At 44.8% G+C, this 14,052-nt stretch overlaps 1 protein-coding gene across 2 annotated transcripts in view; it reads left to right on the top strand.

The window, feature by feature from the left end:
• Positions 1 to 11,461, top strand: part of Akap13 (A-kinase anchoring protein 13) — a 283,527-nt gene extending 272,066 nt beyond the window's left edge. For both annotated transcript variants that reach the window (XM_051148733.1, XM_051148734.1), the window contains 8 exons: positions 92 to 174; positions 1,160 to 1,354; positions 4,572 to 4,733; positions 5,440 to 5,510; positions 6,013 to 6,057; positions 8,379 to 8,429; positions 9,332 to 9,781; positions 11,053 to 11,461. In XM_051148733.1, the coding sequence (XP_051004690.1) occupies positions 92 to 174; positions 1,160 to 1,354; positions 4,572 to 4,733; positions 5,440 to 5,510; positions 6,013 to 6,057; positions 8,379 to 8,429; positions 9,332 to 9,781; positions 11,053 to 11,451 (1,456 nt within the window). In that variant the 3' untranslated portion in view covers positions 11,452 to 11,461. The remainder of the gene's footprint in view (positions 1 to 91; positions 175 to 1,159; positions 1,355 to 4,571; positions 4,734 to 5,439; positions 5,511 to 6,012; positions 6,058 to 8,378; positions 8,430 to 9,331; positions 9,782 to 11,052) is intronic.
• The last annotated feature ends 2,591 nt before the right edge of the window (positions 11,462 to 14,052 follow it).

A 14,052-nucleotide genomic window follows, 5' to 3' on the forward strand; every position in this document is an offset into this window, starting at 1 on the left:
CCTCTGTGTGACTTCTGTAGGCAGGACAGAGACTATATGACATCTTAGGCATTTTTGTTTCTTTCATCTTGCTTTATTTTGGTTATATTAGGAACAGAGATGAAGATGAAGGGATTCCTAGTGAGAATGAAGAAGAAAAAAAGTTGTTGGATACCAAAGCCCGGGAATTAAAAGGTAAGCTGTTGGAAATTGGCTATCTGCAGTTGCGGAAGATAGCCAGTATTTTCTCCTGAAAACACAATCAGCTTAGCTGCAGAAATAGTTTCCAAAATGGAATGTCAATAAGAATGGTCTGAAATCTACAAAGGAATGCTATACTTTTAGTGTAATTTTTTTTTCAAGTGTCGAGCTCTTTTAGAATTGCTTGAGGAAGTAGAGGTGCCACTGGAAACGGACCACTTGGCAGACTCTTAAGATCGGAAAGTAGGAAAGCAGAAAAAAATAAGGTTATTAATCAAAATATTCCTTTCAGCCTCAACCAGAGAAGCCTGTATGCAAAGAACAGAGGTGAATGCAGAGATGTACAGCTGATGCTGAGAATAAGTTAGTGAGAGTTGAGTGCTCAGCACAGAGCAAGACATTTATACCACTCCTGGGGCTCTGAGAACGTGGTGAAAGATGAGGTGGAAAGGTGTAAGAGCTTCAGGATAGGGAGAAGTGCTGTCTTCTGGGCATGGCATGGTGGTCACAGTCAGCACTTCACAGCAGCTATGGCTGCTTGCAGTGAGCCTCTACACCTCCCTGCTGATGGCGTTGGGAGGAAGGGCAGTTGTAATCTTAAGTGCCTATTGAGGAGGTCATCAGGCTCCAATGGATAGTTCCAAACCTATGGCCACACTGATGAGCCTACTTAAACTCAGTATCAGGAGAATGACTCTTTGGGTTCTGTAATTAAGGCAGTTGCAAGAAAGTGAAGCCAACACCAGAGTGTAGTGAACTGAGAAACAGAGGGAAAGGAGCAGAGACAAAGTGCAGACTAGTTATGTCAGAAGAACCCAGAGCAGTTTCAGAAAATACAGAAGCTTAGTACTGTGCTCAGGGTGGAAGGCACTTTGTGTCTTGGCCCTTCCCTTAACCACCACAAGGTGGTGTTCATCTCTCAGTCAGGTTGTGATCCTTGCTCCAGACAAGTAAGGCAGTTTCTCCATTTGCCCTGCAGAACAACTTCAGCAGAAGGACCAGCAGATCCTCCTCTTGCTGGAAGAGAAGGAGATGATTTTCCGGGATATGACTGAGTGTAGCACTCCCTTGCTGGAGGATAGTTCGCCCACACACAGCCCGAGAGTCCTCTTCCGCTCTAACACAGAGGAGGCTCTCAAAGGAGGACCATTGATGAAAAGTGCAATAAGTGAAGGTAATTTACACATAGCATTGGCCCTTCTCCATCCCGTCCTGGAGAGATTTACATGCTAATGTCCCCTACCAGTTTCTGCTGTCAGTATATCCAGTACAAAAAACTTAAAAGTAGACATCACCACTACCCATGCTAAGAAATAAAACATGGCAGACACCTTGAAAGCCTTTGCATGTCCCCATCACACTTAACTTCCTCCTAATAGGAACAGCTGCCCTAACTTGTGTCAACAATACTTACGTACTTTCCCTTTATTTCTGTTTTTAATTTTTAAAGTTACATTAATGTATTCACCATGTACATGAATGGGTATGGGCATACACATCCCATGTTATACACATGAGGGTAACAGGACAACTTGGGCCATCTGCTCTCTCCACCATGTAGGTCCCAGAGGTCCAGCTTAGGTCATCAGCCATGGCTCTGTGGCAAATGCCTATAGCTGCTCTCTTAGTTAGGTTATTATTGCTATGAGGAAATGCCATGACTGAAAGCAAGAAAGAGTTTATTTGGCTTACACTTCCACACCGCTGTTCATCATCAGAGAAAATCAGGACAGGAACTCAGACAGGCCAGGAACCTAGAGGCAGGAGCTGATACAGAGACCATCGTGATCTTATGGAGGCATTTTCTCAATTGAGGTTCCTTCTTTTCAGATAAGTTCAGTTTGTGTTACGTTGACATAAACTATCCCATGTACCTGCTGAACCATCCTGCAAGCCCACACTGCCTATCTTTACTGTGAGCTTTTTGAACCACGGGTTGGATTTTTTTTCCCATATGGCACCTGTCCTCTAGGCCTTTCGATCACAGCTGGTTTCAGAAGCTGAGTTATTTGATGAGATGTGTTCTTGTGGTGCTGAATTCTTTCATCAGGAAGCATCAGGTCCTAGTAGTCCTGTCTTAAAGATAGTCTTTATATCTGTGGTTATCCCTTCTCATGGGTACCATACTATAGAATGAGAATAGCCACTGTTGGGTCAGTATGATGGTTTCCTTTAGGGAAAAGCACTTGCTACAGATGAACTCAGTGTGACTCCCAGAAGCCACATGATGAAAGCAAAGAACCAACTCTTGCAAGCTATCCTCTGGAGTCCCTCCTCCCACCATACACAGCCACAAGGAGGGGGAGTGTTTTTAATGAAAAATACATTAAAAAGAATATCCTTTATTAATGTCCCAATCCTGCTTTACGCTGATATTCTTACCAGTACAGTTTTCACATACAAGGCTGTCTCCCATCCTCATTCCTTCTTAAGTAGTTCAACACTGTCTACATGTCTGGTCTGTCTCCATTCATATGCACTCTATTCCTAGTCTGACCTATGGTGCTTGTTCTTTAAGCATATGCTTATAGAACCCCATTCTTAGGTCAGTGTCCTCAAAGCCCCATCAAAATAACATTTCTGACTTCTTTATTAATTTGTGCTCATTCCACTTGAAAGTATCTTCTGGCTATGACATCTTTGGTTGGTGTTTTCTTACCTGAGCATGTTAATTATCCTCCGGTCGCATCATTGTTTTTCATCATTCTCAGAGGGTGGTAGCAATCTCATTTTCTACATGTAAATCACATGTTCCTTGCCTAGATGCCCAAAGGATAGTTTTTTTAATCTAAATTTTTTTAACAGAATATGTCATATGGTTGCTTGTTATGGGGCTCACTGTCTGATTAATAACATGGTTACAAATATTTTCAATTTAAGAAAAAATATTCTTGAATTGTATCTCTTTGTATTCCTCGATTCTCTGGCTTTGGTTTTCTTCTTCAAGCCAGTTTGCCATATCATGCAACTTTCTTGCCAAGGGCCAATATTTGTCACAGTTAATAATCCTTTACCTATTTAGCCATCTTCTGTTGGGTACATTGTTCTTATGTGTTAATTTGTTTTACTTTCTGTGATTTTTTTTTTTTTCCCAATTCTGAGTTTAACTTGTTCTACTTTTCTAGGTTTTGGCTTTTGTTTTCTTTCGATGTGTTTGTTTTGTTTTAGCTTGATTTTAGTTAAGGCTTTGTTACAGAGACGGTGCTGATCTCAGCCTCTTTTGTTTCCTCAGCTCCTAAGCTGAGGTAGCAAAGGTGCAGCTACACCACCTTTGGTTTTTTTCTAATTTTGACTTAAATTCTTTTATGCTTTGCATTCTTCTTCTTCCCTCAGTGTTCATCTTATTTATTTAATGGAAACATTTTTCTGATATGCTCTAATTATCTGTAGGAAATTAAATTCTTGTTTCCCACCTCTTTTTTAAATATGGGATTTGATTTCAATATTTTTAGTTGCTCAACTATTTTTCCATGAAATTTTTACTTTTAAATAATGTTTCTTGCTGGGCTTTGTGACAGACTCCTTAAATCCTAGCATTCAGGAAGAAGGGACAGGCAGATCTCTGAGCATAAGGTCAGCCTAGTCTACTTAGTAGTAAGCCTATCCCCAAAACAAACAAAAACCTCAACTTTAAAAAGTTTCTTGCGTTTAATTTTTTCTATTTCCTATTGTTTCTAATGCCTTATTAAAATTTTGATGCTTGTTAAGATTTCCTCTCGACCTCCATGCTCATCCACCTGTATTGTTCCTCTCCTATTCTGCTTTCCTCTAGCTTTAGTGTCTTCTCCACAGGCCCTGCACTAGGGAAGATCTGAAGTTGACAGTTAACACTTGAATTGGAATATCCAGATGGTTAGACTGTTCTTGCCCCTGGAGCCCACCTGCTGTCAGAGGAGCAAAACCTTGCTGGTTTTCTTGCTGGTCTCAAACTGGCTCACTTTTCCAGGGACCTTTTAGCTGCTTTGAAAGCAGTCCAGAAACCACACTCCCAGTAAATTACTCTGCCTTCCTGATCTCTTATAGATTTTTCAGGCTCATACAAGTAAGGGTGAAATTTGTCTCTAATTTGTCTCTAAATTGTTTCCAGTAGAGCCCAAATAAAATGTATGGTGACCCAAGACCCTGCAGGCAGGAAAATTTGCCTGTTTTTTGATCCAATCTGTACATAGCACATGTTGCCATGACTCTTTCGGTTTTTCGAGAAAAGATTTGTCTGTATAGCCTTAGCTGTCCTAGACTTGCTTTGTAGACTGGGCTGGCCTCAAACTCAAAGAGATCTGCCTGTCTCTGCCTCCCTATGAGGGTGTGTGCCACCACACCCTTCAACATATTTTCCTCTTAATGAAAAAAAGCTAGCTGTCCTCCTGAGTGTTTTGTTTGCTTTTTCACAGTGGAAATCCTTCAGGGTTTGGTAAGTGGAAGCCTTGGTGGCACACTTGGACAGTCTGCCAGCAGCCCTGTTGAGCAGGAAGTCATGGCTGGGCCCATTTCTCTGCCCCGGAGAGCAGAGACGTTTGGAGGATTTGACTGTCATCAGATGAATGCTTCCAAAGGTAAGCCATCCATTCCTCCTTTATAGCTTACAGCAAGCTAGATTCTGGTACCCTCCCCCCTGCCCCTTCACCAATAAATGTCTTCATGGGAGTCCCAGCCATTCAAGAATTCCTGTCAGAATCATGTTCATCTGGGACTATAAGGTTTTTCTGTTCCTCAGCTAAACTGACTGTAGCCAGAGGCCTTGAACATCTCCAATCTGAAAAGTTGAAATCCAAGCTGCTTCAGAGTTCAAAACTTCCTGATATGTTACAGTTGGGAACTCCACACTTGAAAAGTTGCAGGGAGGACCCAAGCATGCTCAAAATGCTGTGCTGCATTATCTCCAGGCCCTGTGGATTAAAGTATCTGTGAAACATTCAATAACCTTGTGTCTAGAAAGAGTCCCATCTTCGAGGTATCTGTCTATGACATGTACTCAGAAACCTGAGGCTCAAACTCTTGTGTCCCTAAGCATCAGATACAGGATGCTAAGCTATGTTTGCTACTTTGTTTTGTTTTCTTTTGGATTTCATTGTCTTGCTTCTCCATCGGTGAAGCTGTGAATAATGGCCTAGTGTCACTGACTGGCTTTCTGGTTTTGTTTTGTTCTTGGTAGTGGTATTAATAGGATTCAGAAGTATTTATTAGTGCCCCTAAACTATCTATTGTTTCTTGGCTTGCCTAGCCTACAACTTTAAGCATACCTATCTGGTTTTTGCTTAGGAGGTGAGAAAGAAGAGGGCGATGACGCCCAAGACCTTAGAAGAACAGAATCGGACAGTGGCCTGAAAAAGGTAGGGTTCTCTAGAGAGACACATCTGTGAACCCGTTGGCACCTCTTTGGAGTTCAGTGCCTTTTTGAAGTATTTTTCCTTGGTCTAGCTCAGATGTCGGCTTGCCACTCATAATGAAATTCCATTTTCTAGGGAAAGCACATTCTTTACAGCTGAGAGGCCCATATTATTGGCACCTTGGGCCACACAGGGTTAAAGTATGCTTTTTACAGACCAATTCTGCTATATCTTGGCAGGACTAGTTTCATTAAGCAGCCTGTTTGGTGCCCCAGACCATCTTGGTCCTGCTCTCTATGGTTGTGTGTGTGTGTGTGTGTGTGTGTGTGTGTGTGTGTGTGTGTGTGTGTGTGTGTAAAAACTAATTCAACTTGTCTTCACATCTTCTGTGGAGATGCTGTGATAGAAAAGAAGGAAAACCTGAAGTCAGTAGAATTTACACATTGAGTATAGTTTTTACATCAAGATTTTCACTTTTAAATGCATGCTTGTTGTTATTTTATAGGGTGGAAACGCTAACCTGGTATTCATGCTTAAAAGAAACAGTGAGGTAAGTATTCCATGAACTACTTAGAGTATTTATTGAATTAAGAATATTTTGTTTTGCTGTTCACAAGTATCTCATGTGTATAATAATGTATAATTGGAGTATAGCTGTCCATTTTCTCAGTTTAAGTGACTGTCTTGAGAATGAATGAAGGCCTCTCAGATTCTCTTTGTTGTTTTTCTTTTCTTTTTTTGGGGGGGGGGAGGGAGCGAGACGGGGACTGGCTCATTGTTTGTTTGTTTGTTTGTTTGTTGTTTTTGAGACAGGGTCAGTCTCACTATATAGCCGTACCTGTCCTGGAATTCACTGTGTAGACCAGGCTAGCCTCAGAGATCTGCCCTCCCCTGCCTCCTGAGTGCTGGGATTAAAGTCGTATGCCATCCCTTAAAGAGAGGGAAGATTTTCTTTTCTTGTGATACCTTTTGCTTTTGTTCAGCTTTGTCTGTGCAGGAGCTGGGGAGCAGCTTTTCCTGTAGTACAGAGATCCCAGTGCCACAAGCCTAGAGTGTGGGACTGAAACTTGTGAGGATTCTCCTTAGCAATTTCTTACGCTTGCTGCGTTTGCTTCTCTGAACCAACCCTTCCTTTCCTTCAGGGGAGCCTGGTGTCCTCTCTGTGGAGAATCAACCCCTGGGGTGTGTTGTGTGGTCACTACGCCCTGCCCTTGAGGCCTGTTGGAATCCTTTTCAGGGTCACTGCTGTCTCCCAGACAAGTGTTCATGCTGAGCCTTGCATTTGTGTGTCCTGCACACTTGTGCCCATGCCTTTTTAGGGTGTTCCCCAAGACTGTTTCTTGCATTTCATTCTTCCTTGTTGCTGTGTTTATTATATTATCTTAACCCCCTGGGAATTTTGTTTTGAAACTGTAAACTACTTCCTCCTCCCTGGACCCCACAAAAAAATCCTGAGGATGTTGTCTTATGCTTGTTGGCAGAGGCCTTTGCTGAAGGACTCGCTCTGATTCAGCCAGGCCCTAGGCTCTGTAGGTTGCTGCTCTCTGTACCTGTCTCTTGAAATGAGATGTCAGCTGACTTCACTTAGCAAGGCTCCCTGTACTTAGTGAGGAAGCCTGGTGGGAAGTAATGTGCCTGCTTTCACACTGTGACTGCACAGCTGTGCTCAGCTTGCTTTTGCGCCTTCTGTTCTAAGTTTCAGTATGAGTGATAAGAAAGATTCTGAGAACTAAGCTTAAAGTATTATAAAAAGAAAAACGTAGGACTAGTAACATAAATCATCTAAATTTAAGCATAAGCCACCCCTAAAGAGTAATAGGCATTTGTGTCTCCTTCTGCCCTTTTCTCGTCTATCGCATGGTCATGCATGTGACCTTCCAGAAGTCTCTCAATGTGTCAGAGGCATTTTCCCAAGACTCAGGAGCACATGCCTGCTGCTGAACAAGTACATGTTAATCACCTCTGTCGGGTCCTAGAGTTGACTCTTTCTGGGGTTACTCCTTTTCTACTTTTTTGCACATTACATTATTACATAGCTCTCTGATTTTCTTCACCATGCCATATGACTGTGTGAAAGGACGTAGGAGATAGCCGGGTGGGTCTATCCTCATTGTACCTTCCCCAGCATTGAGTACTGCTGTTTTTAAATTGCCATTTTGTCGGTTTGATAATTTCAAATAACATTTCTGTATTTGTTCATGTGTATCTATGTGCTCTGTGGATTGAACCCAGAGCCTCACCCACTGAGCTATACTTCCATCCCCTGAATGCTTTTTAATATTTTATGTAATTGCTATTTGTAGTTCTTTTGTAAACTAATTTGTATTTCTGTCCTGTTTCTAAGCTGGGATATTCCTTACTTTCTTCTAGGTATTTTATGACTTTTTTCTTTTATATTATTTTATTTGATTATGTGGGGGTGCTTTGCCTCCATCTAAGTTTGTGAACTACTTGCATGCAGTGCCTGCAGAGGCCAGAAGAGGGCAGGATTACACAATTGTGAGCTGCCATGTGGGCGCTTGGCATAAAACCCAGGTCCCCTGGAAGAACAGCCAGTGCTTTTGCCTCACTGAGCCATCTCTCTAACCCTTTAGACTTATAACTTAAATGGAGTGTATTGTGGTTTTGTTCAGTGTGTGTATGAGCCAAGGTTTCTAACTTAAAGTTTTCCAAAAATGACAGTTTTTTTAGAGATGTTAATTGAATATTTTTTCCTTTGCCCTTGATTACTCATAAATTTAATATGAATTTTCAGGGCGTTTTTTAAACTTTGAGGTATATATTATTCATAAAGTGTGACGTCTTTCTGTGTTCTGATTGGTGGATTCTTGCAGTCAGAAGCACTGACGCGAATGCGCATTTCTTTGCCAGCAGGTTGTCCAGAGCATCGTTCACCTCCACGAGCTCCTTAGCATGCTGCAGGTACATGCACCACCCTTATCTGTGTACTTATTGTTTACACAAACTGGCACAGAGGTTCTGTTAGCCTCAGTCTTGGGGTTTAAAAGTTACTTACTAGTAAATAAGCCAAAGAAGACTGGCTTCTGGTTAAGAAAATGAAGACATTTGGGACCTTCCACAGAGGCTATTTGACCTTAGAAGCCTTTCTGCATCTCTCTCTGTGGTATTAGTATACAGTAGCTGTTCTATACTTTCGATACTTCCCAGGGACTGCCCTCATTCTGTTCCTTCATTTCTTGAAGAGTTTACCTATCTCCCTCCTCCCTCCTCCCTCCTGCGCAGCATACCACTCATCTCACCTCAAAGCACCAGCAACAATTCCAGAAAATGTATGGCCATGGCTAGTGATATGGTTCAGCAGATAAATATATCTGCCTCAACAACCTGAGTTCAATCCTCAAGACCTACATGGTAGAAGGAGAGAACTGACTCCCACTGGTTGTCCTCCAGCCTTCACATGCACACACAAATTTTTTTTTTCTTTTTTGGTTTCTTGAAACAAGGTTTTTCTGTGTAGCTCTGGCTGCAGACTAGCCTTGAACTCACAGAGACCCACCTGCCTCTGCCTCCTGAGTGTTAAGGCTAAAGGTATATACCACCATGCCCACTGAAATCTTTTTTTTTTTTTTTTTTTTTTTAAGCTTAAAGAGAAAATAGGTAACCAGGCTTGACAAAATTGAGTTCCCATATCTTTGACACTATTGAGAACTGCCCAAAGTTGGCATGGAGTATATTATTACCAAACCATAAAATATAAGAGGAGGACCACTCTGTCCCGGTGCCCCTAGTGTGGTCAGGGAAGGGTCCCTAAAAGTGGCTCTCCTCCTGGCTGAGTTACATGACTGTTCTCTGTGCCATGGCAGGGTGTTGTGCTACAACAAGATAGCTACATTGAGGACCAGAAGCTAGTGCTAACGGAGAAGGTCCTCACGAGGAGTGCATCCCGCCCCAGCTCTCTCATTGAGCAAGAGAAGCAGCGCAGCCTAGAGAAGCAGCGCCAGGACCTGGCCAACCTGCAGAAGCAGCAGGCACAGCATCTGGAGGAAAAGCGCCGGCGTGAGCGTGAGTGGGAGGCACGAGAGCAGGAGCTCCGGGACCGAGAGGCCAAGCTGGCTGAGAGGGAGGAGACAGTCCGCCGAAGGCAGCAGGACCTGGAGCGGGACCGCGAAGAGCTCCAGCAGAAGAAGGGCACTTACCAATGTGATCTGGAGAGGCTGCGGGCTGCCCAGAAACAGCTGGAAAGAGAACAGGAGCAACTGAGGCGGGATGCAGAGCGGCTCAGCCAGAGGCAGATGGATCAGGACCTTTGTCAGGTACAGACACGGAGACTGTAAAGACCGAGCAGTGGCTGAGGGTGTTCACAGGCCTCCTTCCCTAAGAGCCGTGGGAAAGTGAGCAGAGGAGAGATTCCTGTTGTACAGCAGCTTTGCTGCTCTCACTCGGGAGATGTAAGAGAGTGGCAGATGTGTTGGGAGTGTAGCAAGCACTTTTCTCAGCCACCAGCCTGGGCCAAAGTAGCCTAGCATGTCTGAGAGAGTGGCAGTTAGCCCTGTGTCTCACAAATAGGAAACATAGTGAGAATAAAGGAGCCCTTAGGACCTGCGTGCCTGTGATCTGGAGACAGCAACATTAGTTCTGCTATAAGATAAAGAACCTTTTTAGGAGGACCAGCACGTGTCCATGACAGGTGGAAGAGCCCAGCAAGCAATACAGGGTGGTCTCCTTTCCTACTTTTCTCCTCCTACACCCGCCTGCCCATCTCAACAAGATTTCTGTGTGCAACAGCCCTGGCTGTCCTGGAACTCTTTGTTGATCGAACTCATAGCAGCAGTCCACCCGCCTCAACCTCCCGAGATAAAAGGCGTGTGCCACAACTCCTGTCCTAGGCCTAATTTTCTGTGATGTTCCATGCTCCCTTTTCTCTGTAGCTGCTGCTTGTTCAGGAAGGCTCTCTGTTGTGCAGCCTGCTGGCTCTGGCATTACTGTAACAAGATAATCTCATTGTCCTAGAAGATGGATAGCTTGGGAGTGCTTTTAAAACTATTGTCCTACTGTCCTTTAATTGACCTTGGACCATGAAAGAAATGGAAGTGATGTCTCCCTGAGTTGGGAACAGTATGCTTTTTCAAAAGAGCCTCTCAAATACATAGCAGGGAACAGCAAGTGGCTCTGTTGCACTTTCCAGCAGAAGGGTGTATCCACTTACAATCCCAATAAAATCAGGAGAACAAATGGGACAAATGAGGGTTGGTTCTGAGGCAACAGAGAACACAGATGGGATGGTGCTCTTCTGCTAACCTCCTAGCCAAGTCCACAATCTCTTTGCCCTGAAATGATACCTGTGCTCCTATGTGCATCAGCCTTTAAATGAGCAACCATCCTGTTTCTTCAGGGAGTGGGAGTTCTTTCCTAAGGTGCCTCATCAAAGCGGTGTCAGTACAGGAGGTGATGGGTTAACATGCTTGTAGAGACTAGTTTGAAGGGAGCAGGAGCATGAAGTCCCATTACAGTAAGTTCTTTAGACTGCACCCACTAAGATGCTAACAGCTTCTGGTTTTAAACACCTTCTCTTGAACATGTGCAGGTTTCGAATAAACATGGCAGGCTGATGCGGGTCCCGTCCTTCTTGCCCAATCCAGATGAGTTCTCCTCGCCATCTGCACCTTCTATAACCAAATCAGGGTCATTGGACTCAGAACTTTCAGTGTCTCCTAAAAGGAACAGCATCTCTCGGACACACAAAGATAAGGGGCCTTTTCATATACTGAGCTCAACCAGCCAGACAAAAGTACCAGAGGGGCAGAGCCAGGCCCCATCCAGCACCTCCACTTCCACCCGCCTTTTTGGGTTAGCTAAGCCAAAGGAAAAAAAGGAGAAAAAGAAGAAAAGCAAAGGAAGCCGCTCTCAACCTGGTGGTGAGTTGTCCACCCTACCTACGCTGTCCACTGTGGCCATGGCATGGGCATTCTACAAGAGAAGGTAGTGATGGGCGGGAAAAAAAACAGTTCAGAGGCACAAAAGCCAAGCTCCCACCAAGCCCACTCGATAAGCATACTTATGCAGGGACTACAGAGATGACCCATTTGGTAACATGCTCACCATTCAAACAAGAGGACCTGACTTCTATCTCCAGAGATGGGAGGCAGAGGCAGGAGGACCCTGGAACTCACACACAAGCTAGTGTAGTCAGTCATACTGGTGAGCTCCAGGTTCAGTGAGAGACCCTGGCTCCAAAATGAGGAGGAGGAGGAGGAGCCTCTGGCGTCCATGCACATAGAAACACATGATAAGATGCTCATGCAAGGGCTGAAGAAGTAGCTCTGAGGTTAGAGTCCCTGCCCGTACACAGGTTCAGTTCCCACACCACATAGCAGCTCACAACCACTTGTAACTCTAGTTCAGGGGGATTGGAGGCTTTCTTCTGACCACTGGGCTGAATGTATGCATGAGCCTGGTGCACATGCATACATGCAGGAAAACATGCATAAACTTTTTCTAAAGGAGTGCTTGTGCAGTGAGTGAGTGACCAAGACCTTGTGTTCTGGGCCTGGTGCAAGCTTCATTTCTCAAGCATTCTCCCAACTGAGGAGCTAACTCACCTAACTGGAGTCATGGAAGCCCTCGCTGTGTGGCCAGGCTTACTGTAGTAACCAGTAACAGCAGCAGGGTTGGGTGCTGAGCCCTAGCTGTATAAGGCAAGTCATAGCTTGTTTCCCCAGGGCAAGTTGGGAACTAGAGCTGGGAGGTACTCTAGCAGAGCTCACAGAGCCTTTCCTGCTTTACACTTCACGTTTACCTGTGTCCTTGGCGGTGCTCTCACTTCTGTGCGGGAGACTTATAGTCCTTAGGCCTAGTGACAAACACGAACATAATCACTTTGCAAACTCTATCAGCATGCCCCCAAGAACCTCAGTTAGCCCTTGCAGCACAGGAACTTGACAGGACAGGAAATGAAGTCAGAAGGGCCATGTTCTCACTCTTGGTTTCATGGATGCAGATGGTCCTGCTTCAGAAGTATCGGCAGAGGGTGAAGAGATCTTTTGTTGATCCTGTCAGAGCAGCCACCTTCCAACTCTGGCCTGACGGTGGCGCAGCTGCTGCAGCACTCCTGCTGCCCCTCGTGCACAAGTCTCTTACACTGGACGCCCACTGCCCCTCAGCGTCCAGTCCTCTTGAGCTACCCCAGGTCCTGGACAAGAAGGAGCAACGCCTGTGTTGGAGGGTGGGAACGGACACTCAACTCCACTTCAGCCATGGCTGCCCAGGACTTGGGTGAGCCTGGCCTTACTCAGGGTGTTATACTGAAAGTAGTGGCCCTAGAAGTAGGTAATAGTTGAGACATGTCAGGAGAGCCTAAAGGCTTGGAGTTTCTCCAAATGAAGTCTGAAACTCTGCCTTGTGTTTTGGGGGGCGACAACCAGAAACAGAGAGCAGATAGTGCAGAATTTGTGTACAGTGGCCATCTCTGTGTATACATGGAGTACGCCAGCTGGGCGCACAGTCTTTCTTAAACATCTGGATGGCCAGGTACCATGTAAATATTCAGTATTTCACCCTGTGACCCTCTGAGATTGGGTCCGTTGAAGCGGCCCCTGTGCACACACCACCCTTCTTTGTATGTATTCCTCGTTTCATTTTAGGAAAACAACAAATGTTTGTAAAACCAGCAAGAGGCCTAATGTGTACAAAACACATAGTCTGTACTGCCTGGATCTCCATACTGTAGGCTGAACTATCTGACTTCACACTCGAATCAGGAGAAACCCACTACCTGTTCTCCTGCTCTGGGCACAGAGGAGGTAGAGAGGACCCTTCACCACCGTCCCTGCCATGATGCTTTCTCTCCCAGTATGTTACTGGACCTCCCTGTGGAAAAGTATGTACCTGGTTAGTGCTCCCCGGCACCTGCCCAGGACTACAGCGTACCCTGTGGCCTCTCTGGGATTACTGCCTGAAAAGTGAGATCCAGTGTATTGGTTTTGCCAATACAGAGCGGGGTGCACTCCCCTCAGTCACAAGGCCTCCTTACACATGGTTTTCAGATGCTGTTTGCTTGGTTGTGCTCTCACTCTCCAAGCTGTCAAGTGCTGCCTGTCTCTCTTCTCGCTCTCCATCTCCATGTGTTGATCTTTGCATGCTTGAGGCTTTCACCTGCTCGCGTGTGCAGGACAGTTCATTGGTAATGTACCCTCTAAGGCGCACGTCCTACCCATGAGGGGTACACTGAGGCCTGTGCTTCACGCGTGGCCTTCAGTTCCTGGTTTTGCTCTCAGAAACACAGGGCCCTGAACACAGTTGTATACAAACAAACCTGTACCTTGGTGCTTTTTGATGACTTGCAAGCTGGTCTTGCAGATACAGATATTTATCTTTCAGTTTACTTGAAAGAATTCTGGTTTAAATTTTTTAGCCTAAATTTGTTTTATTTATTTTGTGTTTGTGCTTTGTTTTATTTTATTTTGAAAGTGAACCAGTACTGGCCCAACAGTTTAAACCATTTTTTCAGTACAGAGAATGAAGTGTCTGTCCAAGAGCATGAAGGTCCTGAGGAAAACTGAGAGTTGAGACCAGAGCTATGCGCCTC

Source organism: Acomys russatus, chromosome 7 (genome assembly GCF_903995435.1).
Source record: "Acomys russatus chromosome 7, mAcoRus1.1, whole genome shotgun sequence".
Taxonomy (NCBI): domain Eukaryota; kingdom Metazoa; phylum Chordata; class Mammalia; order Rodentia; family Muridae; genus Acomys; species Acomys russatus.